We start from the raw sequence: 26244 nt of genomic DNA, 5'->3' as shown, positions 1-26244 counted from the left end.
TTACTACTAGCAGTGCATAACTCCTTTTCTTTAAAAAGAAAGGTAGAAAAGATAGAAAGAGGAGGATCTCTGATTAGGGTTTTTAACTTCAAGGCACTTTAGGGTTTCTTTACGTGCATTACATTAGTGGAAAATTCCTTCATTCATTTAAAAAGATGAACAGTTGTAACTTTCACGTTTGGTTGATGTGACATCTACGACTTGCTGGGGCTGCCAGCATTCCAAAAAGGATATCGTCCTCATCTGCAGCCACTCAGGGCTTTGGGGTGGAGCCTGCAGCACAAGCGGAAACATCTACAGGTGCATAAGTACGTGGGGAAGGGCACAGGTGATGCACCTGTCTCAGGAAAGGAGCACTAGCACAGGTGTGTTGTAACTCAGTCAGCTGCCTGCTTTAGAGCATGAGCTCCTTTGATCCACAAACGCACTCTCCACCACGCTGCAGCCCACAATTTCCAAACATTGGTCAAGAACCTCCAGAGATGAATATCTACTATGAGAACTTTTTCCATCCACAGAATATCCCAAGCCCACAACGACCTACTACTTTTGAGACGACGGACTACAATGCCACTCCCAATCCTTACCTCTGGCTAAATGGACCTTCCATTACCCCACCACCCTATCTCCCAGGATCAAATGCCAGTCCCTTCATTCCTCAGTCTTACGGGATGCAAAGGCAACTTTTGCCTAACATGCATGGCTTGGGAGGAACTGACCTTGGCTGGCTTCCTCTCCCATCTCAGGAAGAGCTGATGAAGTTGGTTAGACCACCTTACTCCTACTCAGCACTAATTGCCATGGCTATCCATGGAGCGCCTGAAAAGAGGCTGACTCTCAGTCAAATCTACCAATATGTGGCTGACAACTTCCCGTTCTATAACAAAAGCAAAGCTGGCTGGCAGAATTCCATACGGCACAACTTGTCTCTCAATGATTGTTTCAAGAAGGTGCCCCGAGACGAAGATGATCCAGGTACACCTTTCCTCCTTCTTTCAAACTTGATTAATTTTAAAATGCCTAATACACTGTAAAGAGACAAAATAGGCCAGATTCAGGGCATATCTGTAGTAGCTCCTCAATTCTCATAATGCTGTACTGGAAGGCACCCATGCATAGTTGAGATGTGAATCAAAGCTGCTAATAAATCTCTGCAGCAAAGGGGATTCTTTACTGCTCTAGGTCTTCCTGAGAACTGATCAATGTGCTGAGCAATGCAGCAAGCACATGATCAGCCTAACTGAGCAAGATCTTTTCAAAACCCACTTGGTGTAATGCATACGACTTATGTCTAACTTAACTTCTTCCCATTAATTCCCTGTTAAGACAAACTCAGATATGTCTGTGAAATTCAGCAGCTTTAGGAATTCAACAATACTTATGAACAGTATGCTTTTGTTTCATTTGTTTCAAATAACCTTTTACTTGGAATCACAGATCTGTTTCCAACTGCTTGGTTAGTTTGCTGTCAGATTGCTCCTTGTTTTCTATCAATAGCTCTTGAGAAGCATTGAGAACATTTGAAAACAGTTCAATTACTTTGCCACAGAAGGCCAAAAATCTGTTTTTGTCTCATTAGTAGCCTCTCCTACCCCACTGAATGAGGAGGAGCAGCCTGGAATATGGTTTGATCACTCTGTGCTGTAAATTCAGACAACCAGCTACATGGTGAAAACTTACTCAAAAACAACAACAACAACAACAAAAAAAAAAAAAACAAAAAAAAAAAAAAAAAAAAAACCACAAGCAACCCCCCCCCACACACACACCAAATTCCCTCTGGCCCCACTTGAAGTGTTGGCTGTGTGCTGTGTTGGAGCTACAAGATTCAGCCCAACACTTCATACACTTCTCTGAATTCAACAGACTTTGTGCAATTAAAAAATACGTAACCTTGTTATCCTTTGAAGAAAGGAAATAAACATTGATAAGTCTTAGAAAACTGCTTTTTGCTGTCTATGTGCATATCTTTAAATTAAAAATGTGTTTTGTGCCCTTTGACAGGAAAAGGGAATTACTGGACTCTGGACCCAAACTGTGAGAAGATGTTTGACAATGGAAACTTTCGCAGGAAGAGGAAAAGGAAATCTGACATTGGGACCAGTGCTACCTCTCTAGCAACTGAGAAATCTGAGGATAGTGCCCTGACTGGCAGCCCCAAAGCTATAGAGCGTCAGGATATCTTGGAAAACTCATCACCTGGGACTGACAATTCACCTGAGAAACGATCTCCATCTCCATCTTCCAATAGCCCCTGCCTCAGTAACTTCCTTTCCAGTATGACTGCATATGTTAATGGCTCTAACTCAGTGAGCCGATCAGTGCCTTTGGGACTCAACACTGAACCCATTGACAAAATGGGACAGAATATGGTAGGCTTTAATTCTTATTCCCCAATCTCTAATATCCCAAGCCATGGTGTGGGAGAGTGGTCCAATTCCATGCCTTCCAGCCATCTTGGCTATAGCAACTCAGTGCTCAATCAGTTTAATACCCATTTTTACAGCAGTATCAGTACAAATAACACCTTGTATCCTAGGGAGGGGACAGAGGTTTAAATAGAAAAATAATTGTTAAGGCAGCAAAATATGGGTATTTATAAGAGGTAATGTTCTGTGGGCAGATGATTAGTGTTAGTCTGCTGTCTCTCAGACCTGCCTTGCATTCTACCTTCTGACAGCCCCACACTTGTTACCCATTTTAACTTACACAAATCTCAAGCACTCCACATTTAGTACCTTCACATAAAATTTTGGGGTTCATAACAACAGTAGTGAAGAGTTCTGCTAGAAGATAGTGTTATGTACTGCTCCCGACTATGCTCTTCTGTGGACATCCTTGAAGAGTTAGTGTTTGCCTTTAGGCCTGAAACTTTCTGGCATGGTACTGATATCACTATGATGCTTTTAAAATGCTAATATAAATATGATTATATCTCTAAATATCCCTTCTTGCTGACATAGGCTGTCTACACTAGACATGTTTGACAAGTTATTATTTAGACAAATCTATTCAAGACACTGAAATTTGCAATACTCCACCAATACCTATAATAAAAGATACTGTGTAGTGAGTAACAATCAACACTTGAAGGGCAAGTGTCGTCCTTGGTTTTCTCTAATACTACTGCGTATGTTGGCTAAATTCTGATCTCCTTTCAGCCCCAAGGGGTATATGGTTGTGAAGCCTGCTGGCAACATTATGGGCATAACATTCATTTTGAAACTGAAGGGAAATGAAACAAAACATAATGGAACTGTCTTCTGCTGGTGCAATCCTATCTTACTGTTTTCAACTCTAAATACAGGGTCAAATTCTGTTTGCTTTACATAGGCAAATCAATTCACATAGGGAAAACATGTTCTGCCCTGAAAAAAAAAATACACACACACACAAATTTAATACATGTGTTCTCTGAGAAGAAAACAATTGTTCTAGCTTATATTTTTAGATAAATCATTTTATGGAATAATGAATTTGAATATTGAACAGAGGGAAAAAAGAGAAGGTAGGCAATTTAACTGTCTCTGAGTTTCAATTCCAAAGGGTGCATTTTTCAAAGCATCAATTGCAGATACTGGAGAAAGTCACTATACTGTATTATATTTTTTAAAGAATACGCACTTGTCTTGCCCTTGTTTAAATTCTAGGTATAATGCTCATTTTTCCTACATTATGCCGTAGTCACAAACAAAATTCCAAAATATATAACTTTTTTTTCAAACCAAGACTTGAATTAAGTTCTGTATTCATGTAAGATATGGATAGTAAACTGGATAGTCTGTAGCATACATAGACAGCAAATTTAACTGTTCACAGCTGTGCACTGACCAGACTTTTAAAATGATGGAAAACATATTAATGTATTGTAACAGATGCCACTTTGTCTTGATTTTTTTTAACTTCATATGGATACAGTTTTGTTATGGGCTGCCCCGAAAAGATTTTTAATAAAGCATTTGTATAGAAGAGTATGTGTATGTAGTATACTTTTCATGCCTTTAAAAGTCTTAATAGTTTAACTTGTGCAGTTTACATGAGAAAAAGTAATACATTTTTCATATAATGTCAGAGAGTGAAACAGCTTATGTCTAGGCAACAAAATTTGCATGCCTGAGGAACATAATTGATATAATTGGCTGCTATTATGCAAAATACTGCCACTGAGTAGAAGTTGTCGCTATAGATTCCCTGCTGGAGCTAAGCATTGCCAATCATGTAAAATTCCAGAAACCACTCTATTTTTTCACATGCTCATTGGCCAAAAGATGACTGCAATCTTTTCTATGTTCTCATTTGTTATTTTTATGTTTGGAGTTTTTCTCTATGGAACCAGCCTTGACTATTTATAGTTTTGTATCCACTATAGTAAGCTTTGACTTAAAAGTTGAAACCTAAGTAGTTGCTCAATAAAAAAATCAAATGACCTTCTGTTGGTGTCCTTCTGCCACAAGTATACGTTCCTCTGAAGTCAGGCACATGGTAAGGCCTGAGCTGTCACCCTTGCCCTCAATACTTTACAACCTTTCTAAGAATTCCAGCCCAGTAGGTGGGCCATAACATGCCCTGCAATTCAGCAGCTGGCAGCACTTCCTACAAGGAGAATTTCTCATGTAACAAGTGAGAAATACAGTGAGTTAGTACTTGGATTCAGCAGAGATACAAGAAATTACACAGCAATACAGTTCCTGTGAAACATATGGTTCACCAAAACGAAGGGAAATCAATTTGTTTAGTATTGGCATGGAAAAAGTGTTGCATTGTGGACCTACAGAGCAAATGAGGGGGAAAAAATATTCAAATTATACCAAAGATTGATGTTGCTGAATAACAGCAGGCAGTAGAAAGCAACAATTTGTCACTCACCATTTTGTTTGACTCAATATAAGGAAATCGGTAAGTATATGAAAAGACAAGAGATAGTGCCTTACTGCTTCCCATGCTGCTGTCAACAAAATACCATGCTTGGCCTATGGGTAATGAGTGCGTGCTACCAACGTGCTCATTCTTCACAGGCTGAAGTGTATTCTCCAATGGGTTCTCAGACTGCCGCGTGGGTTAATAAGCTTTTCTGTGATTCTCCCACTGGCTTGATACATCAGCTCAAGTGATGAACCTGCTATTCAAGGAGAAGTGGAAAGGTGTTTGTATGGGAAATTTGAACCATTGCTCCTCAAGACAGATGTACTTTGTAACACATGCACAAATGCACACATACATACATATATATATATCTAAAAGGAGCATTTGTCTCAAGATATATTTTTGTATTTTCCAGAAAGAATGGGCTTCAATAACTAGCCATTTCGATATGTTCCTGGAGCTACTGTGCATCAGTCTAGCATGGATATGTAACTACATGGGAATATAACTACGGTGTTTATACACGGAGCTGCACTCCTCTACTGAAGGTAATGTTACTACTCACGTATTTTTCCAATATGGCAAATACATGGTTTTCAGAGAGAAAGTCATCAAGGCATCTGTTTTTGCGTATTTGTTTTGGTTTATTTCTTTAAATCTACGTTATTAAAGATATACTTAAACTACTAGTTCCAGCTACAATGTAATTAAAGAACTGCTCTTTACAAACCTATAGGCTACTTTACAAACATATTTACTGATTGGTGCTGCTTGAAAATAATAAATAGTAATAATATAATATTGAGATTGAGGTATACCAAAGAGCAGTTGCTGAAACCCTGGGGCAGCTTCACCCCCACAGACATCATTAGAAAAATCTGCCCAGGGTTCTTATCCCTTAGTGTCCTCATTCTGCAAGTGAGGAATCTGCAACTCTTTAGCTCTGGTGCCAGTTCTCAGCAGTCCATTAATTTTAGGTGTGAGATGAAAACCATGTTAGAGATTTGGGGCTTTATAGCACTGCTCTTGGCAGCCAGAGATCTTGCATGTCATGGCCTCAGAGCTGTTTACTTAGTCGTGGGATCAGCTGCAGACCCTGGAGCCCTGCAGAACAAGGTGCTTCCATAGCTGAGAGCATGGAGCTTTCGGGCTCCTTTGCTCACAGCAGTCCAGATGGAACCCTGGCTGCCACTTACTTAGGAAATTTTGCTGAACCTTTAGTGCTGCAAACAGAATGTTTGAGGATCAACAAATCTATTTACCAAAAAAGCAGCCCATTGGATGAAGCCACAATGAGGCAAGACAAATGTGAGTCTCACTCATTCGCCAAATTCAAACTAGTTCATCGATGAGATGTCAGGCTGCTTAGGAGAAGAGGCTCTAAGGAGAGAGAAGTAACATTAGATGCTAAGTTTGCACTAACAATGAGGATATAATGGAGAACTGTTAGCAGTCACATCAGCCAATTCTCTTGTTGCAGTAAATATCCAGGAAAAGTGATCAACCTGAGTGCCAGTTTACACTGTGGTTCTCATTTGTTTTAAGGGCTAAACCTCTGTTGGAGCTTTTAACTGGATTAGGCAAAATAGCCAAAGATCATTCTATGCTGGTATTTACTTTATAAATGATAATGGTTTGCATAGATTATGAATGCAGTGTTTAATATTGACTTTGAGGCTGCTAACACACACACTGTTCTGGCTGCATGTGAACTCTCAGCCACCCATCACCCCCTCTTGTAGGTAAGTTACTGCCTTTCCTTTTACCTACAATTCTGTCTGCACAAATGCTCAAGTAATCTATTCTTTGCTTTGGTTCAGTGAAAATGAACCAGGCTGGAGAAAATATGCTACTAAAAATTGTTCCTGTTAACCTACACAGTTTGTGCTGAATCAGATTTGGGGTGGTTATGGTGAGGGAAGCTAGTGCACAGATGCATTGTACGTTGTCACTGATTGCAGGGCTGGGGGACAGAACCTTTGTCCGTTTGTCAGTGGTAAGTGACAGGAAGTTCACACTATTGTCTGAAACCATTTTGTAATAGGGCTATTGATTATGGCTGGTTAAAGGGGACCTAATCAGCACTGGAAGATGATGTAAATGCCAGAGAGAAAGAGAAAAACTTTGGTATAGCTATTGAAATCCATAGTTGCTTTCTATAAGCAATACGAGACTTTTAAATCTGTTCAGCATCCTAGTGCATGTGCTGAATCCATTGCCCTTGCAATGCTTGGTATATAGTTAGCAAGATAAATGTCTGGTTAATGTTTACCCAGTTACCAAGCGTAGTATGGCCTTCTTAATTTACTGATTATGTATTAAAAATATTAGAAAAAGAAACTGCAGGGCCCTGTGCAAAATATGAGAATAATATTTTGCAATATCTTGGATTTCATTCATACTTGTCATACAGGGCTAGCATTCAAGACTGATATTTTTACAAATTAGAAGAAAAGTAAAGCTAGCCCAACTTAAGAATACCTCAGGTCCCCACCAAGTAAAGTTTGCATTTAACTTTAGGACTCTGGAGTATCTGGCCTTCCAGTATTGCTAGAGTGGATAAGAGCTTGAGTGCAACTCCTTGTTGAAGATGATACTGAGCAGTTTGGTGAAGCTATCTGTAAAGGAAACAAATTCCAGTTTAGCCAGTATTTACCTCTCTAAAAAAAATAACAACGAGGACTTTGCCAGATATATTCTGAATTACAGTGCATTAGCCTTGCTCTCATAATGAGATACATTATACAATTCCTCACTGTTTTGTAGTTTAGTCAATAGTCTCTTTGTGGCTTCATGGGACAAACGTTCCCAGATTAGGAAAATAATGAACTTCTTCCCAGGATCATTGCCAATTAGTGACACTCCCAGTATATGGCTCTTTACAGGTCTCCTTACATCTTTTTTCCAATGGAACTTGGAAGCAGGTGATCCAGACCTATGTGATTTTTTTTTGTCTAACTCTCCAGGCCTCAGGATCTATTAAGTACAAGGAAGAACATGCTTCCCTGCTCTAAAGTTCTAACAACTACAAGAATTTGTGTTGCTGTAATCCTGGAGGTACTGCTAAGTGCATCCAACTGGTACTTGTCACATGCTAGAAGCCTGCAGGGCTCCAGGCACCTGCACAGAAAGACATTAAAGCTTTTCTTGTCTGTGTTGTGGATCCAGTTATAAGGTGGTAGGGACCTTCATCTACCCCACAGACCCCTTCCTGAGTAAACTTGTATTATATACTGCCTGCTGATAGTCTCTGTAAATTAATTTTCAGAATAGTTCTCCAAAATCAATTTTTTCGTTTTCTGAAATGACTGAGCTGCAATCCCAACTGTGCATTACCTTACCTCTTGTTTATTTCATTTTTTTACATCATAAAGCATTCCTCATCTAATCTCTTTGCAGCAACTCTAATTTTAGTCCTGTGCAGATTGCCACCATATGGTGTCCATTGCTCTTTATGAAACAAGGCAGCGCTGTGAGTTAAACCAACTCTGTAAGTAGCTAATCCTAATTTCTAACAAATCTGCATGCTACTCATTTCCTGTTTAAGTTAGTTGGTAAGTAATGGTTAATTGTTTCTCTGAAAAAGACTCCAGAAAAAATCTCTCATGGAGTAGTCTTGCAAAGTACCAAGCACCCCAATTTCATTCTATTTAAAATGAAGCTAGTAAGCTGCATTAGCTCAGCTGGTTAGAGTGTGGTGCTGCTAATGCCAAGGTTGCGGGTTCAATCCCCATATGGGCCATGCTGAGGGTTGGACTAGATGATCTCCAGAGGTCCCTTCCAACCTTACCATTCTATGATTCTATGATACCAAGCTTAGCTGATTGCCAGCTTGAGTCAGTCAGTAGACTGATGTGCTTTGCCCGGCAGAGCACACTCGTACGCGGGCATCTGAACCTCAGTCAATACCCTTTGGTTTCAGAAGGCCTGTGCAGTACACTATTGCTGAGTTGGGGTCTAAGGCAGTGATTAATTGCTGGATTGTTTTTCTTGATATTTCTTTTACAAGATCATTTTTACATTCCACTCCAAAATTCTTTCCCCCTTACTGACATTTTTCTCTGCTCAGAGATAAAAACACTGTCTTTAGTCAAAAAATGACCTTTAAATGAGCAGCCCGTTCCTGTTGCCTGCTAAGTCCTTACCAAAATCTCCTATTAGAAATGGTACATCGAAAGCAATAATTCATTTGTACTGACAGAAACTTAACGCATGGAGAGCTGAAGAATCTTTACAGGTCTCTAAAGCACTTGTGGAGTGTGCATGCATCCAGCACAGCATACTCAAAACCCTGTATTACAGTAATAAGAGCTGATTTTCAACATTTTCTGCTCCTCCTCCTTTTTCTGCCCTTCCTCCAGTAATTTTACACCCACTGACTTTTGGGTTTACAATTCAATGTCTCCAATTGATGACAGGCATTTGATATTCTCTTATCATGCTCATAAATCAGGTAGGCCATTTAACTGCTTTGATTTAAATTAGCAGCACAAAAATCAAGCCAGATTTGATCTGGCCTTTTTTTTTAACATAACAAAACACAATTTTAATCAATTGTCATCACTGGCATGCTAATCAGGATAGATAAATAGTATAAGCCTGAGTCAATTTTTAAGTTCAACATATGAGTAAACACAAACATGGCAGGAAACATAAATATTTCTAGGGAGCTGCAAAATTACATCAGAATCTTTCTTGTTCGTACAGCAACTCTTATATTTTCCCAAAATGCCTTGTATCTGCCTTCCTTCTAACCCTCTACATGTTCTTATTCTCTATTAATTTTTAGTCCCAGGTTGAACATAGGGGGGATGACAGTTGCTAACCTGCTCCCCTTAATTCAAAACAACAAAGCAGTTGCTAGCATGTAGGCTACTAAGCAGTGCATAGGAAAATAGTACTTTTTACTCTATTCCATAAATATAACCTTACAGCTAGAACAGGTGTCCCCATGTCATTTTCAAGCCCATGGAATCACATCTCTTTGGCAGATGTGGAAAAGAAGGTATTATAGGTATTATTATTAGTCTCTGAGTTAAAAAGAGACTCACACTGACGTGTGAGGAGGTAGTGATGTAATCCTAAACTGCTGGAATACTGTATAATCAAGCTCCTAATCATTTTGATCTCATTTAAAAATCTATGATCCATATAGTGGAGTTACCTACACTGTCCTTGTGATATCTGGCCTTACATAATTGCATTTTAGTTCCCCAGGGATGTCTGCAAATTTAAGTTGATGGGCTATTCTTATTAACATCATGTCCCTAAAATGCAACAGCATTGCTTTCATGTGTTAAAATGGCTAGTTATACCAGATGCAACTGCAGCTCAGTGGCAGATGAGGAAATGAATGTGAATGATTTAGGTATTATTATGGGCATTTAGGATTGCTACGGGAGACCAAACCAGAATAGACCTATAGTTACTTAGGCAGCACATGCACACAACAGCCAGGGCCAAAAGCCACAGAAGAAGGTACAGGAGACATCCTGTGCAGAATCATCTACATCAGCTTGTACAGCAAGAACCAGAAGGTGAGGGAATTCTACCTGCATGCATTTTGCTCATATGAAAATTATACAGTGTAAAAGCTGGGTGCACTTTAAATGCAAATGGTTATCAAAAAGAAGAGTGGAGTCTGACTATTCTGCATTCTGCTGCAGTTTCGGAATGCTGGAAGTAGTCCTTCACTCCTGCTAAAAGTTTCAGAGGCAACTTGAAGGGAACCACTTAATCCTAGGATGACAGATGCTTTCTGCATCTGATGTCTTTTTTAATATTCTTTCACTTATGCAATATACAACTCATGACTAAGACTGTTAGCAATATTCTTCAAATGTTAGGCATGCTTTGGTTTCCTAACTGCCCCAGAGTCTTACTACTGCTCTCGTTCAATCCTTTCCAGACAGAAATCTCTCCAGCTGTCTCTCCATTACTAGTTGTCCACAATAATTAGTTCCTCTGGCAGCCTCCAGAAGATAAATAAGGTAAGCAGGCACGACGCAGGTGTTATAATCGAGCTTTGCATGTGTAGTTTCAAGAGGTAAACAGAGCTAACACTGGGATGTTGATAGTTTCCACGTGGAACTGCTAGAAGCTCTGATGTAACTGCATGCCATGTCAGGAGAGTTTTTCACCATGTTTGATATTGTGTCAAGGTAAGTTATGATACCAGCATGTCCAGCTGGACTCTTAATACACTTTTACTCCTGTGATACCACTAGCTGCAGAAGCAATCTGCTTAGTGCTATAATGCCAAAAGTTTCATGGCAACGTTGCATGGATAGTAACTAATTAAACACTGCCCAGTAAAGAACTGATGTATACTTTCAGGCAGCACATTGAAAGAAACGGAAAATATTTGTGTCATCAGAGAAAGCTTTTTATACATTCTGCATATGGGTTCATCTAGGACTCAATTTTCCTTCTTGTCAAGATGTACAACAAAACTACGGAGGTTATCTTGACTGCAGAACAATAGGTGAAACAAAACTGCTGAATTTATTTCTCTTTGTTGCCTCTAGAGAGGTGTGGATTTGTTGTGGTATGGTATCCATAGCACAGACCTGTGGGATAATACTGTGCCTTACAGCTCAGTAGCTAATTTTTATGTTGTTGTTTGAACAATGTGTTCTGACATGAACAGCTTATTGTTTGTTAGTTCATACCAAGAGCTTTGTGTATGCAAACTTACATGCAAATCAAGCTTAATTTATTATGTTTCCCTCCAATGAGAGTGGAGGGAGAAAGAAAACCATTTAGCTTCAGCTATACGTTTTCCTACGAATAGGGCAGCTATTAAATGATTTATGGGAAGAATGCTAAGAATGCAGTAATTTCAAAGAAAGTAGAGCATTATCTTTTTATCTCTTATCTGCACATCACTGTATCACTACAAGTGGGCAGATCTCAGATTAAACATTTTCAAATTTGTATTCTTTACTCTTACACTCTTAAAAAAAATTTAAAAACATCCAGCACAGTTCTTGTATGGAGGGATGAAGGAGAAAGAATGTGGGATTTGATGTTCACTCACTCTTTCTCCCCTGCCTGTTGCTTTGTAGGCTGCTGCAGGGAACAGTGTGACTTCAGCTGCAAATGAGGGTGCTCTGAGAGCCTTTCCAACCCTTGGCCTGCGGCAACTAGCAATAACCCTACTTAGCTTAGGTCTAAGGAATTCTCTCAAACCTGATCTTTAATATTAGCACTGGAAACAAGTCTTCTTGGCCAAATTGGGGGTGACTTTATGATGCTCAAACTTCTTTAACATCAGCTCTTGTATGATGATTTCCCTTTTGCAGTGAAATAGGTAACATTTCCACAAAAGTGGGTTAATTCTTTTTTCAGATGGTGCCATATTGTTTATTAGAACAATCCTATCTCAGCTATAAAATTCTACAGAATGTCTTAAAAAACAATACTCGTAAGCTGCCCTTACCACAGATCTCACTTTGTGTTAAACTGTGTAGACCTACCTTAACTGCCAATAAAAATCAGCATTATTTTTCATTCAACTTTATTGGGTTCATTCCTATTCAGTTCTGTCAGGCTGACAATACACTTACTTACAAAAATCCATGCTAAAAGAGAAACATGCCTCCCTACATGGACTTGTAAAAGATGTTGATGAAACAGCAGTCATATGCAGATGTAAATATTGAAAACTACCAACTCCTGGAATGCTACATGATCCCTTACTACTTTCCATCAATTACTTAACCTTTCTCCCTCCCTGTAACAGGAAAACTTTAAAACAAAATTTATCTGACAGTTTCCTTGTTGTCTGCAGAAAATTTACTAGGTCTGCTACAGGTTTCCTCTTGTGTGTTCTAAAATTTGGGATTTTTAATAGGATTAGCACACTTATTTAATTGTTTCTCTGAATCTCACTTTACACTGCAAGCTATCTCCATTCATAGTTCCCTGGTAGGGCACACACTGAGCCATAGCCTCTCAAAGATGTGTGTACTGAAGCTATTTTAACATATGCCTCATCTCACATACGACTGCATTAATAAACAGATTCTTCCCCTTCTCTTATTTGATCTAAGCATTAAGTTTTATTAAGCATAGATTTGTTCTAATAAGAAATGCTAAACTTAGGAAATTTTAGCAGTTTTCCTGGACCTCAAAACTATTTCCTGTTCTGCTTCCAAGTGACACATATGGGCTAACTCTGACTAATTAAAGAGCAAGATACTCCTCAAATCTGGCTATATCTAATCCTGTCTCTATGCACCTTGAGTAGATATATGATAAGATAAGCATGCAGACCATGCATTGTTTTCCTAGTATACTGCGTGTATTCTTCTGTATTTTTATATCACTCTGATAGAAAATGGATGCAGATAAACCTCATGACAATCTGTAATCTCCTACAAGCTAGGAGAGGAAAACATAGGTCACCTGCAGGTTTCCTTGCACTATGTAGTTTCTATTTATCATGTACAATGTTACTGAAGCAAATATTGTAACTGTACGCATTTTTGGATGCTAGCATTTATGCAAATAAATATGCAAAGTGGCATGGCCTTTTAGCTCCTGACAGTTTAATAAGGCAGCCCTTAAATATTGAAAGCCCTCAGACTACTATCAATCAGGACTTTTTTTTTCCTCTATCAAAGTGTATTTAACATTCCTAACCCTGCACAGAAAGGGAAAAAATAAGGTCAAAGCTGTGGAAAAACTTGTTGATGATAACAATATGAAAATGAAGCAGTCAAGCAGGCTGTGGATAACATAGGCTATGTCTGCTTAAACAGAAATACAGTGATATAAACATGAAAACTCTGGAACAAGTGAGAAAGTGAAGCCACTAGTTGCGGTCAGATTAATCCTTTAATACTGCTGTTATTTCTGGTTGCCATGTGGGACAGGTGAAGACTAGAGTGGCCTGTTATGCCAAATAGTAACTGCTCAGGTGGAAATAATACCAACAAATACGAGGTCTGTCTGACCTCTGGGATCTGAATTCAGAGCACCAATGAGCAAGAAAAAAATCTGTAAGTAAGTTGTGAATTTTCCAAATTTGTTTTACATGGGACACTGTTTCAGACATGAGTGACAGCACAAGTATCAAAAGTGATATGCATGTTAATGGTATAGTGGCTTTTATGTGACTTTTAGAGTTCCTCAGTATGAGGAGATCATTATTCTTATCTGTGTGATGAATGGTAAACATGTGCATTGTATTACAACATTGTACAATTTATTTATTCAGATTATTCATTTGCTAATTAGTTTGCACTTGCAGATTATACTTGGAATGGACATTTTTCACCTAAAATTTATAGAAAGGTTTAATATCAGATTTCAGTGGATAGTTACACTTGCCAAATACACTGTTCTGTGTACTATGTGCACAGATTTTTGCACATACATACAGACTGGATTTGAACCATATCAGTTAAAGCAGTTAAGCAAGTGCTTATCTTTAAGCACTCCTGAAAATTATTCAGATGTTTAAAAAGCAAATGTATCTATTTCAGCACTTTGTTGCCTCAAGCTGTTTATACAGGCTGTTGAGCTTAGGTAGTTACTATTCTAATGATGGCACTTACACCCTTATGACAAAATAACATTACTTAGGAAGCCTGCTTGTATGTGATGTTTTGATTCTCTGACTGATAATTTAGTTCTCTATTGGCGAGAAAAAACCTAGATGGCAATAATGACAGTACAGTGTAGAGTGCTATCTGGAGAATACCATGTGCAGTCATAATATAGAGACTTCAGTGATGTCAGCAATTTTAAGCCACACTACACTGCCTTCAGGTTGTGCTAGCTGACCTTGGTGTACAGATCCTTGTTAAAAAAAAAAAAAAAAAAAAAAAAAAAAAAAGAAACAGAATAAAAAGCAGGAGTGGCATGTATTTTTAACCTGGTTCCATTCAGTGCTTGGCACACCACCACAATGAGCTGGATGGTTTAATGGCAGGAGCATACTATGTGGAGTGAGCCACACTTAACAGCCAGAGGCTGGGAAATGAGTCACTTAACTCCTTAAAACAACACTGCCACTGACACTTCCGTCATAAAGTTTTGTCCGTGGTCTCATATAAATCCAGACCCTTTATGATCTAGAATTACAAAGCTATGCTCCGCTACCCTTCCAGAAGTGTTGGAAAGACTTAGCACAACCACAGTGCACATGACGGTGGGTGCACAGCGCATGTTTAGCGGTGGCCTTTGTCTCTCTGTGCTGTACACTGCTTCGCATTCCTGTGTGTAGGATCACGTGAAACTCTTGTCACCTGTGGCCTCTCCACATGCCTTTATGAAGTAAGCATTGAAGCAGGCTACGGTAGTACATGGCCGCAGTGCAAGGCACCCTTCCCAACCCCTCAGTGGCTTTGGAAAGCCAGCATATGAACTAAAGCTCCAAAAGTTGTTGCTACAGCATAGCTGGCAGGAAGTGGGATGACAACACACCAGGTTTCAGTAGATCTTGTTTATGCAAAACTGTAGCACACTGACATGCGCTATTGTGGCCTAGCATTTCTGCAGAGTCCTGTAGACTGAGAACTTCAAATAGTTCAGTAGCTGGTACTTGTTTTAGACTAAATCTATCTGGAGTATGTCTGCTCCTGCTGCAGTAATGATGTGGATTCCAGTTCAAACGTCACTCAGATATGTCTTCAGTTGGAGATCCACTGTAGTAACTACAGAATCTAATTGAAGCCACTCTCTTCAGTCACTCACATGGTTCGTTTGCATTTAATCAACCATGTAATTTACTTCCACAGTTTAAAGGAGAAAGTAATTGTTCTTTAATTTACTCCCTAAAAATAAAACACACCTGAAAACCAAACAGGCACCATATTTTTGGACTATTTTTTTCCAAATTTCCTCTCACTTAAGGTATAGGAGTCATGTGCCTGACATTGTAGAAGGTGACCTAATGAAAAATCCACTGGGAACAAGTTCCAGCTTTTATAATCCTTTTTATTTTGAAACACTAAAACAAGCTACTATTCAACCATCATTATTTCCATCTGGCCTGTTTAAAATGAGCTCATAAACATTTCCTACCTGGAGTCACTCTTTTTTTTTTTGGCTTCATGATTTCCCTTCCAGCTAGAAGATGGAATCCCTTTTGGAATCCACCGTCATTCTGCACATTTTTGTTAGGAGAGGGTAGGCAGGAGGTGTCCTGAAACCATTACAGCCATTCAACATGCTCACGGACTGCCTAAGCATAAGCCTATGTGAGCTTTCCTGGTTCATGCAGGAAGTTAGTTGGTAGGCAGAACAAATGTTTCCATTAAATCTCTCATTAGATATTTAGAACACCAAGTTGCCCATCCTGACCACAACGGAAGAAAGCTTTACTACCCTCTTCCCCAAATTTAAAAGCACATGGAGTCAATCTGAAACAAGTGAACACAGGACAGCAACTGAGGTGAAGACTGAATCAGCTTTCCCATCATTGTAACAAAAGTAATTTAATAAAGCCCACCAGTCACATCTTTTGCCAGGATATACAAGCTTTTCATGAATATCTTACAAAATTGTTTTTTTTTGTCCTTCTCTAGAGCTACCTGCCGAGGCTTGTACTTGAAAGGGGCACAATGAGGAAGATAGGCCCAACGACTTATGCTTTGCAGCACAGCTCAACTTAGGTAAATGAATCTACAGAAGTCCATTTGCCTGGTAAAACTATGAGAACAACTAATCTCTCACAGAAATTACGTAAGTACTTGGATCAGTTTTACAAACTTTGTGCTTCATTTTGTCTGCTTTATACTTAAACACTGCTAATCAGTAACAGAAGACACTTTTGTATGTATTAAATGTAGTTTGATATTTTCACATGCATGACCAATGTATGTTTTTTCTTCCAAAAGAAGCAAAATGCTATATAAAAAAGGCTTCTCTTGTAAAATATGGATTGCCTGCAAATTATGCATTTATTTCCATTTTGCTGATTTGAAAATTGAGGTTTGCAATAAATGGACATATCTGAGGTAAGACAGTAAGCTGGCACTGCTTGCATGGATAAAGTTGTTTGAAATTTAATTTCAGAATTATCAGAGTCTTCTTAAAGCATGGAAGTCTTTCAAAAGGCCCAGATTGCCCTTCTCCTGTGTGCTCAGTAGACTAGCTCAGGAAATTACAGGGAAAAAATGATCAAATTTTTTCTCTTGTTTTCTCTTTAAAAACAGTCAAGGTCATCAACAGCAGATGATGACCTTGAGTGAAGTTTTTCCAGAACAGTCATCAGTCTGAGTTGTAGGAATCATTGTATTTCATATTATTATTCAACTAGATCTAATAAGGCTTAAAGAACAATAATATTTTGTTCTAAATTTCTCTGAATTAGAAACAGAATAGGTCTGGGTCATACTCACTTTCTGCTAGCAGTACAAAACAGTGGGCTATATGGATACTTCAGAGTTCATGCAGCATCACTGGGACTAGTAGATTGTCACAAGCTTGATCTGCTAAAACTAAAATGCTGTTTCTGCTTCAGTCATGATTTGACTCATCCTTTATGTTGAGCAGAGATGAGACTAAAAGAAATCTACAGCTGAGATGTCTGTATTTGACATGTAATGCAAGGAATCATTCTGATCAGTAAGTGTTCCTTCCTGGGAAGGGCAAAGGTGTGTTAAGATTTGACACACACTTCTCTGAAAGAGATATCATGGAAAACAATCCACTAGTGCTATGGCATATGCTAAACACTGAGCATGTGATCATTTATACAATTGCATTCTTCTGAGAAACTCAAACTCATACAAACAATTAATTCATTTATGCCTTTTAAGGCTATTATGAACCCTATATGTAAACATTTTGCAGACTAATGCACTCAAAGTAAGATAAATTCTCAACGACTTTTCCAGTCAGCAAAGCTGATGCTTTTAAGTAAGATATCAAATTTTCCATTTCTGCTTCTGATTGTGGGATCACATTATCCTAGAAGGCTTTCCCTTCCCTGAGACCTGTTTATTTCCCCCTTTAAGAGACTTCTAAATCTCTTTCCATTTAGTCTGTACTGAAGCATTGTTAATGTGACAGCTGACAGTCACAGACAAGACAAGGACATAGCATACTAACAGTTTACTGGGTTATTATGTGCTTAATTAAAAGCTGTAACAACATTACACAATTCCCTAAACTGCCATCAGAGGTAATACTAGAAGCATCATCTTCCTGCTTTGCCCTGGACATCTTATCGTATCTATGTGATTATATTTTACAGCTGGTAATTATCTCCTTGAAGGAAGAATAATCCCTCTTTACGTTCCTTGCAGAAAGCAGTCCTCACATATTTCCAGTACACACACCTACTTAAACTGAATGATGATGGCTCTTTGAAGAATTACAAGATTATACCTTTAGTTATAAAACATATATATAGATATATATTTTAACTTCACTGTAGAGACTTTTAAAGTCAGCAAGAGCTGTCTTCTCTTTAACCTGTCATTATTTAGTTAAAAATCACTTTTATAATGGACCAGAATTCAAGCAGCACTGAGCGTTCTGCAGTTACTTCTGATTAGTGGTGGTAAACAGGTGCACCCTATGCCTGTCATGGTGTTCAAAATATCCCACTCTTCCCTTTCTAGAAGTGCAGAACTTTGCAAGAAATATAGTCCTTAAATCAACATGTTTCACACAATGTTTGGAAGATTAAAACAGAAAAGGAAAGGAGTAGCTGAGCCCTGTTAGGACATTCCTTAGGTGTTGATGACGTGAATTTATAAAGATGTGTTCCATTAACCGAGTTGGTGATAGGAACATTAACTGCATTTGCATCTTTCCAGCGTTTATGGTACTTTTGGTGGTAATTCTGTTACAGTGCATCTTTTAACATTTCTGTAATAGACGCTTTCTTAATGACAAGTGAAGACACTGTGCATTCTAATAAAATAACCTTTTATACAATAAACATAAGCAGCAAATGAAACCTAAGAAACTAAGCACAGGAAGATGTGATCGTGCATGTTAATGATCCTAGAATGTTGAAAATTACAGTGAAGCATGCAAAAATAAACATTACGCTTTTAGTTATGCAATATTTCCATCACGAAAATCTCCTTATAAATCTGTAAAGTTGTTTTCTTAAAGAATTTACTTTGTTGATTATTTTTATTAGCTTAATATCGATTGAACAACCTAAAACCATTACGAAAAGTTATTATTTGTTGTGTTCACATTTACTCTTCATTTCCTGTCTTGAAATGGATTCTTCCGAAGGCATATTTGAACTGAAATTATTGTAGGTCTTAAAGCTTCTGACCTTCTGTTCATAACGGTACATAAACAATCACTTTGCTCTATCTCATCTCTGTATGTGGCATTAATGAAAAAGTAACATGTATGCAAAATTGTCAGTGTCTAGAAATATAAATGCAAGAGAGAACACCCGCAACTTTAATACTGCTGTTCAAAAAGTTAGCTTTTGGAGCTGAACTGGGAACAAAATTTGAAAGCCACCCAGGAAAGGCAGAAAACTCAACAGCGTTGACTGATTAAGCTTCTTGTTCAATTTTAGGTTGAAATTAAATGCAAATATTATCATTAGCTTGACTTTCCCATTTGCCTGCATATGTTCTTTCTCTCCTATAAGAAGCCTATAAAGATATTCAACTTCAAGTCTTCACTTGTACTTTTGGAGCAACTAAATCAATGTATTTTAAAACACACATGCTTTTCTATGAGAAAATGTTTTTTTCTCCAAGACTTTCAGGTATCCTTTGATAGCTTCTAATATACAATTTATTTTATTTTATGAGAATTTAAGAAATTATATACATGATAGAATATACTAATGCTATGAATAATAATAAGACACAATTACTTATTTTGGATATTCTGTTTCAAGGCTGATGTGACAGTACTGAAATTACCTTGTAAAATCCTGTTTCATACACCAGGGAAGTCCAGAGAAATACTGCTCCAGAGGATTATTACAAGGCAGCTTGAGACAATGAGAGGGAGACTTCTCTGTGGGAGAGTACCCAGGCAGCAATAGCAGCTCACTATGGCAATGAATTCTGAATCTGCAGAAGGAAACACAGCATGGAAACATAATAATGCAAACCTGTAATAATATAAGAAGTTAAAGTTATCTATAATTAATAGCCATTTAGATAGAGACATTTTCAGGAAAAAGACACAACCCAATCATGTACAGAACAGAGAGAAATAGAAATAATTTTTCTTATAATACTGTCTTATAAATAGCCAGGAAAATGTCATGTTCATTATACAGTATGTAAAGAAGTAGATTATTTTAATCCTTTATGTTTGCATCTTTCTGAAAAATGACCTATAAATTTTTAAAAATGTCTTTGCAATTACATTAGGAAAAACACTAATAATATGAATACTATTGAAAAGCAAAGTGAAGGGTTTGATCCTGATTCCACGCATGTGCAAGTCACAGGTGACTGCAATACCTATCTAAAACTGGAAAATGCAAGATCAGAATCAGGCCCAAAATATAATTCTGGGGGGAAAAAAATCCATATATCTGTGTTTATAATATTTAGCAATAAAATCTACAGCCCTGTTATCTGCTAGCTATGCAAAAACAAACACTTGTATGGTGGAGTGTGCCGCCTGTTTATATGTAAACAAATGGCCTAATCCTGCCTTAGGGCACTATAATGTTATAGTACACAAAGCTCCTGTGAGATAGCTTTGGTTTTAGAGAAACCAGCCAGCACAGGAGAAAGTTAATTTGTCTAAACCACCTGGAGGCAATGGAAGGTGAAGTTCCAGTCAAAGCTGAAGTTCACTTACCTAAACACACTTGGCATAGATCAAAGCTAAGTAAATAAACAAAGCAGAAATCCGAGCTTGCCTAAATCACCCATGTAAGAATTCTGTTTGAGTAGAGCTGCATGATGGCTGTGTGGCCTGCTGTCGATGCAGAACATGTGCTCCATATGCCTGCCTCTAGGGTCCTCTTACTGCAGTGACTCCTTTGCACCACTTTGCAGTTTGGAGGAAGGTACGCCTCTTCAGGTTTACCACTCTAATCTAGAAGATACCTTCTCTCTTGAACCTCACAGAGACTACAGAGAGGTGAGATTTGGAGACAGTGTAGATTTTCTCTGCTTTTCAGAAAAATTTATACTACTTATAGCATTCTCAAACTGCATTTTTAAAGATCACAGGTACTGCATCAAGTTTCTTCTTCCAGTCTCAGGCAGTGAGTTGAATAATGAAATTTAAACCACACGTTTACTGGTAGTCAGGCTGTTTTTGTTGGTGTGCTCATCTGGTAGAAAGGAAACTGAATTAAATGAATGTTTCAATTCTTAAAGTCAGTCTTGGAAAACTTGGAAAACTGACAAATTCTCAGCAGTTTGTCTTCACTGGAAAAAAAAAGCTGTCTTTCTACTATGAATTTTCAGATTCATGATTGTCAGAGGTCAGCTTTGCTATACAGCAAGCTGTAAGGAAACAAGGGGATAGGAGAAGTTTTAGGAAAGCAATGGAGAACTATGAACCTGCATCCTTTCTGCAAAGTGGACTGGTATCCTGCACAGATGGAAGTAGCTTAGAGCTTATCCTACGTGCAGGAGAGGCAGCCAGTAAGCCTCATAAAGCTTATATGAGAAGTTTCTGTAGCCAGCATCTGACAAAAAGCTCCATCTTTTTTTGTGAAAGTTAGCCCTTTGATGCAAGTTATCAGACAGACTAAGGTAATGGTAGGCCTTGATGAAAATGAAAGGTCTGTGCATGAAGCATCTCAGGCCTGTCTTCACTGCTATAAAAAAGAAGCCACCTGAATCACTATGTATCCAAAATATGTGACGCTTACGCAGCAAGGTATATTAGTTTGTTATAAGGCAAGACTTGCTTGTTATAAGCAAGGTTAAGCCTAGGAAGACTGACAGTGATTTTACTCTGTGGTAAAACTTATGTGCTGGCTTGTCATCTCTTTAACTTAGGATGGTTAACATGTATTAGATACAGCAGTAAAAAGGACACAGCATCTTTAGCTATGAAAGCTTTTTTTCCCAATACTACTAGAAGGCACCTCTACTTGAAACTAAAAAAGGAGAAAACAGGACACTAACTGAGTTTACTGACATTTATATTCATGTTTGCTGGGCTCTGACAAAGGCAGCACCTTTACTTAAAGTTAGGGCACAACATCAGCTGCAAAGCATAAAAGTAAGCCTTAAGTGAAAAGACAAGTGCTGTTTTTTTATTGGGGTTTTATTTGAAGGATTGATTTTTTTGCTGTTGTTCTGCACAGCCATTTTTGTGCATATGTATTTTTGTGCATTTTAGTGCATTTACTGTGTATATGTAGTGCTGACTACTTCAAGACAAATCAACACTGACCCAATATATGTTCCAGTTTCCAAAGTACCGATGACCATCCTCTGATTTGTTTTTAGCCCAGCCAATCTTTCAAACTCATTTTCCTCCACCATCATTTACAACATGCATAACTTAAAAGCTCTGGAAGTCAACATGGACTTACTGCAAGGTGGAAATTACAAAATTATCAACAATTAAACTGGAAACAGTTGTTTTTTTCTAATGTGAATGTGTAATTATTAGGTTTAGGTAGGGTAGAAACAGGTCTGCCTGTTTGAGTTCTATCTAGGCATGATGAAGGAAAACATACATTTGAAATAATCAGTATTTCAGGAAAAGTACAGTCTGACCTTAAACTGTTTAAAACCTAAACAACAGATGTTGAGGCTGCTGCAGATTAGGCATAACAAGGAAAAAAGACTTCCTCTTGATCCTTCATGCTGTTATGCTTTAAATCCAAGTGTTTTGCTATTTTAAATCTCATTTCTCCCAATTCCCCAGCCTTCAAAAATAGGTTAAATTCCAAGTTTAAACTTCTGCTATTACTATTATTAGTCAGTAAGTCCAAAACATAGTTTTCTCCTGAACAATGGACATTCCCCCCTTTCCATTCTGAAGATTTAGAAGTAAACTGCTGCACTTTCACATTGAGGCCAACCACATTCTCAGAAGACAACTCAGCATCACAAAACTGGAACTGTAAGCTAGAACTAAGTCCTCCTGGACTCCTGCCATTTCTGTCTTTACTACATATGGCTTTGAGGGACACACATGTCCAGGCAGTTGTTAAAAAGGGATGCCACCTTTAATCTTGTCCTAGCCAGATTACTACAAAATAAGCTTTTGTTCATTCTGCCATGTTTGGGAACAATTAATAACTCGCCTTCCAACAGCCCATGAGTGCTCGAAGACTGACTTTGCCTCAGTAATGAGTTTAGAACATTGCCAGAGTGGCAGAGTAAGCACAATAAAGTATTAGAGATAGGGGAACCTCTCATACCTTTCCTGGGAAAGCTGCACAACTGCACACCTCTCTGAAATGCCTGTACACTAACACATGAAGCATGGGGAATAAACAGGAGGAACTACAGGTCAGTGTGCAGTTGCAAGGCTATGATCTCACGGGGATCAGAGACTTGGTGAGATGGCTCACACAGCTGGACTGCTGCAATGGATGGAAAGGCTCTTTAGGAAGGACAGGCCAGGATGGTGAGGAAGGCAAGTCATCTTTATGTGACAGTGCAGCTAGAATGCATAGGGCTCTGTCTAGGGATGATGAGCAAGTGAAGAATTTATGAGTCAGGCTTAGAGTGCAGACCAACACGGGCAACATTGTTGTGGGGGTATGCTACAGACCAGCTGATCAGGAAGAAGTAGTAGACAAGGCCTTTTCAGACAACAAAAGCCTCACATACACCAACATGTGCTCTTGGAAAGGCAATATGGCACAAGCCACAAGGACACAAGCAATCAAGGAGACTTCTGGAGTGCACTGATGATAACCTCCTTAAACAGGTGAGTAAGAAGCCAGTGGGGGAGGTGCTCTGACATGATGCAAACAAGGAAGAACTGGTTGGGAATGTCAAGGTCAGGGGCAGCCTTGGCTGCAGTGACTATGAGATGGTGGAGCTCAGGATCCTGAAAGAATGGAACAAGATGAATAGCAGGATTACAACCCTTGACTTCAGGAGACCAGACTTTTGCCTATTCAGGGATCTCCTTGGAAGAATCCCATGTGACCCAGTCCTGGAGAGACAAGGGGTCCAGGAGAGCTGGTTGATTTTCAAGGATCACCTCCTCCAAGCTCAAGAATGGTCCATCCCAATGAACAGGAAGTCAAGCAAAGGTGGCAGGAGGCCCACATAGAGGAACAAGGAGCTCCTGACAAAACTCAAATGTAAAAAGAAGCATAAAGGAGGTGGAAGCAGGGACAGGTGACCCAGAAAGAATATAAAGACACTGTCCAAGAATGCAAGGATGTGGTTAAGAAAGCCAAAAGCCATCTGGAGTTGAACCTCATGAGGGTCATGAAAGATGACAAAAGGCTTCTACAAGTATATCAGCAGTAAAGGAAAATGTTGGCCTGCTCCTGAATGGAGCAGGAGACATGGTGATCAAGGACACAGAATAGGCCATGATAATCCATGCCTTTGTCACCTTAGCCTTCACTGGTAATACCTGCCTTCAGCAATTCCACAGCCCTGTGACCAATGCAAAAATCTGGAACAAGGAAGACACCCTCCTTGGCAAAGGAGGATCAGGTTAGGGAACATTTAAATGAACTGGACATACAAAATTCCTTGGGCCCTCATGGGATGTACCCTCAAATGCCTAAAGGAATTGGCCAGTGACATTGTGAGGCCACTCTTGATAACCTTTGCAAGGTCATGGTGATCAGGAGAGGTTCCTGTGGACTGGAATAAAGCAAATGTTACTTCTATCTTCAAAAAAGTACGAAAAAGGACTTAGGGAGCTACAGGCCAATCAGCCTCATCTTGTTCCCTGGGAAAGGAATGAAGAACATAATCCTGGAAACTACTTCCAAACATATGAAAGAAAAGGAAGCAATGCAGAGCAATATCAGCATGGATTTATGAATGGAAAATCATGCTTGAGCAATGTGAGAGCCTTCTATAATGAGATGACTGGCTTGGTGGGTGAGCAGAGAACAGCAGATGCTGGTTATTTTGATTTTAGCAAGGTTTTCAACACTGTCTCCCATAACATCCTCATAGACAAATGGATGAAGCATGGGCTGGATACATGGACAGTGAGGTGGACTGAAAATTGGCCAAACTACCCCACTCAAAGGGTTGTGATCAGCAGCATGAAGTTTGCAGATGATTAAAAAAAAAAAAAAAAAAAAACATCCTGAGAGGACTGGTGAGTTTGCTATTCAGAGGGACCTCAACAGGCTAGAAAAATAGGCCAACAGGAATCTCGTGAAGTTCAACAAAGGAAAGTGCAAAGTCCTGCACTGGCAAAGTAATAATCCATTCTCAACACATGCTGGGGACTGAGTGGAAAGCAGCTTTGCAGTAAAGGACCTGGGGATCTTGCTGGACAAGTTTAACAGCTAGCACCATGCCCTTGTGGCAAAAACCAACATCATCCTGCGCTACATTAAGAAGACTGTCACTAGCAGGTCAAGGGAGGTGATTATTCCCCTCTGTTCAGCATCAGTGAGATATCTGGAGTGTTGTGTCCAGTTCCGGATGCCCTACTACAAGAAATGAGCACGACTGGAGCAAGTCCAGCATAAGGCCAAAAAGATAATAAGGGCTTGGAAAATCTCACATGTAGGATTGGCTGGAGAGACCTAAGATTGTTTAACCTGGAGAAGAGACAGCTCTTCTCCAGGTAATCGCATCAGTGCGTATAAATACCTGATTGGGGTGAGGGAGGAATAGGACTCTTCTCAGTGGTGCTCAGTAACAGGACAATAGGAGATCGTCACAAATTGAAATACAAGGAATTCAATTTAAACATAAGAAAACATTCTTTTTTACTGTGAGGAGGATCAAACACTGGAACGGTTGCCCAGAGTGGTTGCAGAGTCTCCATCCTTGGAGATACTCCAAACCTCCCTGAACCCCATCTGGAGCAACCTGCTGTTGTTAATCTTGCTTTGAGCAGGGGAGTTGGATTTGACAATCTCCTTTCAACCTCAACCATTCTGTGATTCTGTGAAATTATTCTCATAGTATGCATAGTCTTATAGTAGACATATTATGAAGTTACAACCTTATTATAAGATAATAAATTGTGTTGCTAAAATAGCTGGGAAACACTACTGATATTTTTGAAGAAAAATAGATCCTGAAAATTCCAGACAGTCCTAACTAGTTTGTATTTGCATAGACATTGGAACTCCAAAAGTACAGATGTTTTCTAGATCTAATCTGCTTTTTGTGTAGAAGACTGTAACTGTTTTCATCAGTCCCGCAGGTTTCCCTCCCATGCACTGAATTCACTTGGAGCTCAAAATATATGCAAATTTATGGAAGACCTAAGCAGAGTTGCTTATACAAACACATAAATAGTATTTCTTGTATTTCTAGATACCCCTGCGAGTTCTGCTCA

General features: G+C 38.9%; 1 protein-coding gene across 2 annotated transcripts; it reads left to right on the top strand.

Annotated features, from left to right (window-relative positions):
* Window positions 1-401: 401 nt before the first annotated feature.
* On the top strand, window positions 402-2558 carry FOXI1 (forkhead box I1). 2 transcript variants are annotated; one of them, XM_062587527.1, is made up of 2 exons: window positions 402-972; window positions 2284-2558. In XM_062587527.1, exons 1-2 carry the CDS (start codon window positions 402-404, stop codon window positions 2556-2558), a joined length of 846 nt encoding a protein of 281 aa, XP_062443511.1. The 2 variants fall into 2 exon arrangements, with proteins under 2 accessions (XP_062443511.1, XP_062443510.1); XM_062587526.1 differs by having other exon boundaries at window positions 402-975; window positions 2005-2558.
* The last annotated feature ends 23686 nt before the right edge of the window (window positions 2559-26244 follow it).

This window comes from Rhea pennata, chromosome 14, assembly GCF_028389875.1.
Source record: "Rhea pennata isolate bPtePen1 chromosome 14, bPtePen1.pri, whole genome shotgun sequence".
Lineage (NCBI taxonomy): Eukaryota > Metazoa > Chordata > Aves > Rheiformes > Rheidae > Rhea > Rhea pennata.
The sequence above is the reverse complement of the archived record's forward strand: the minus strand, read 5'-3'. Positions and strand labels throughout refer to the sequence as shown.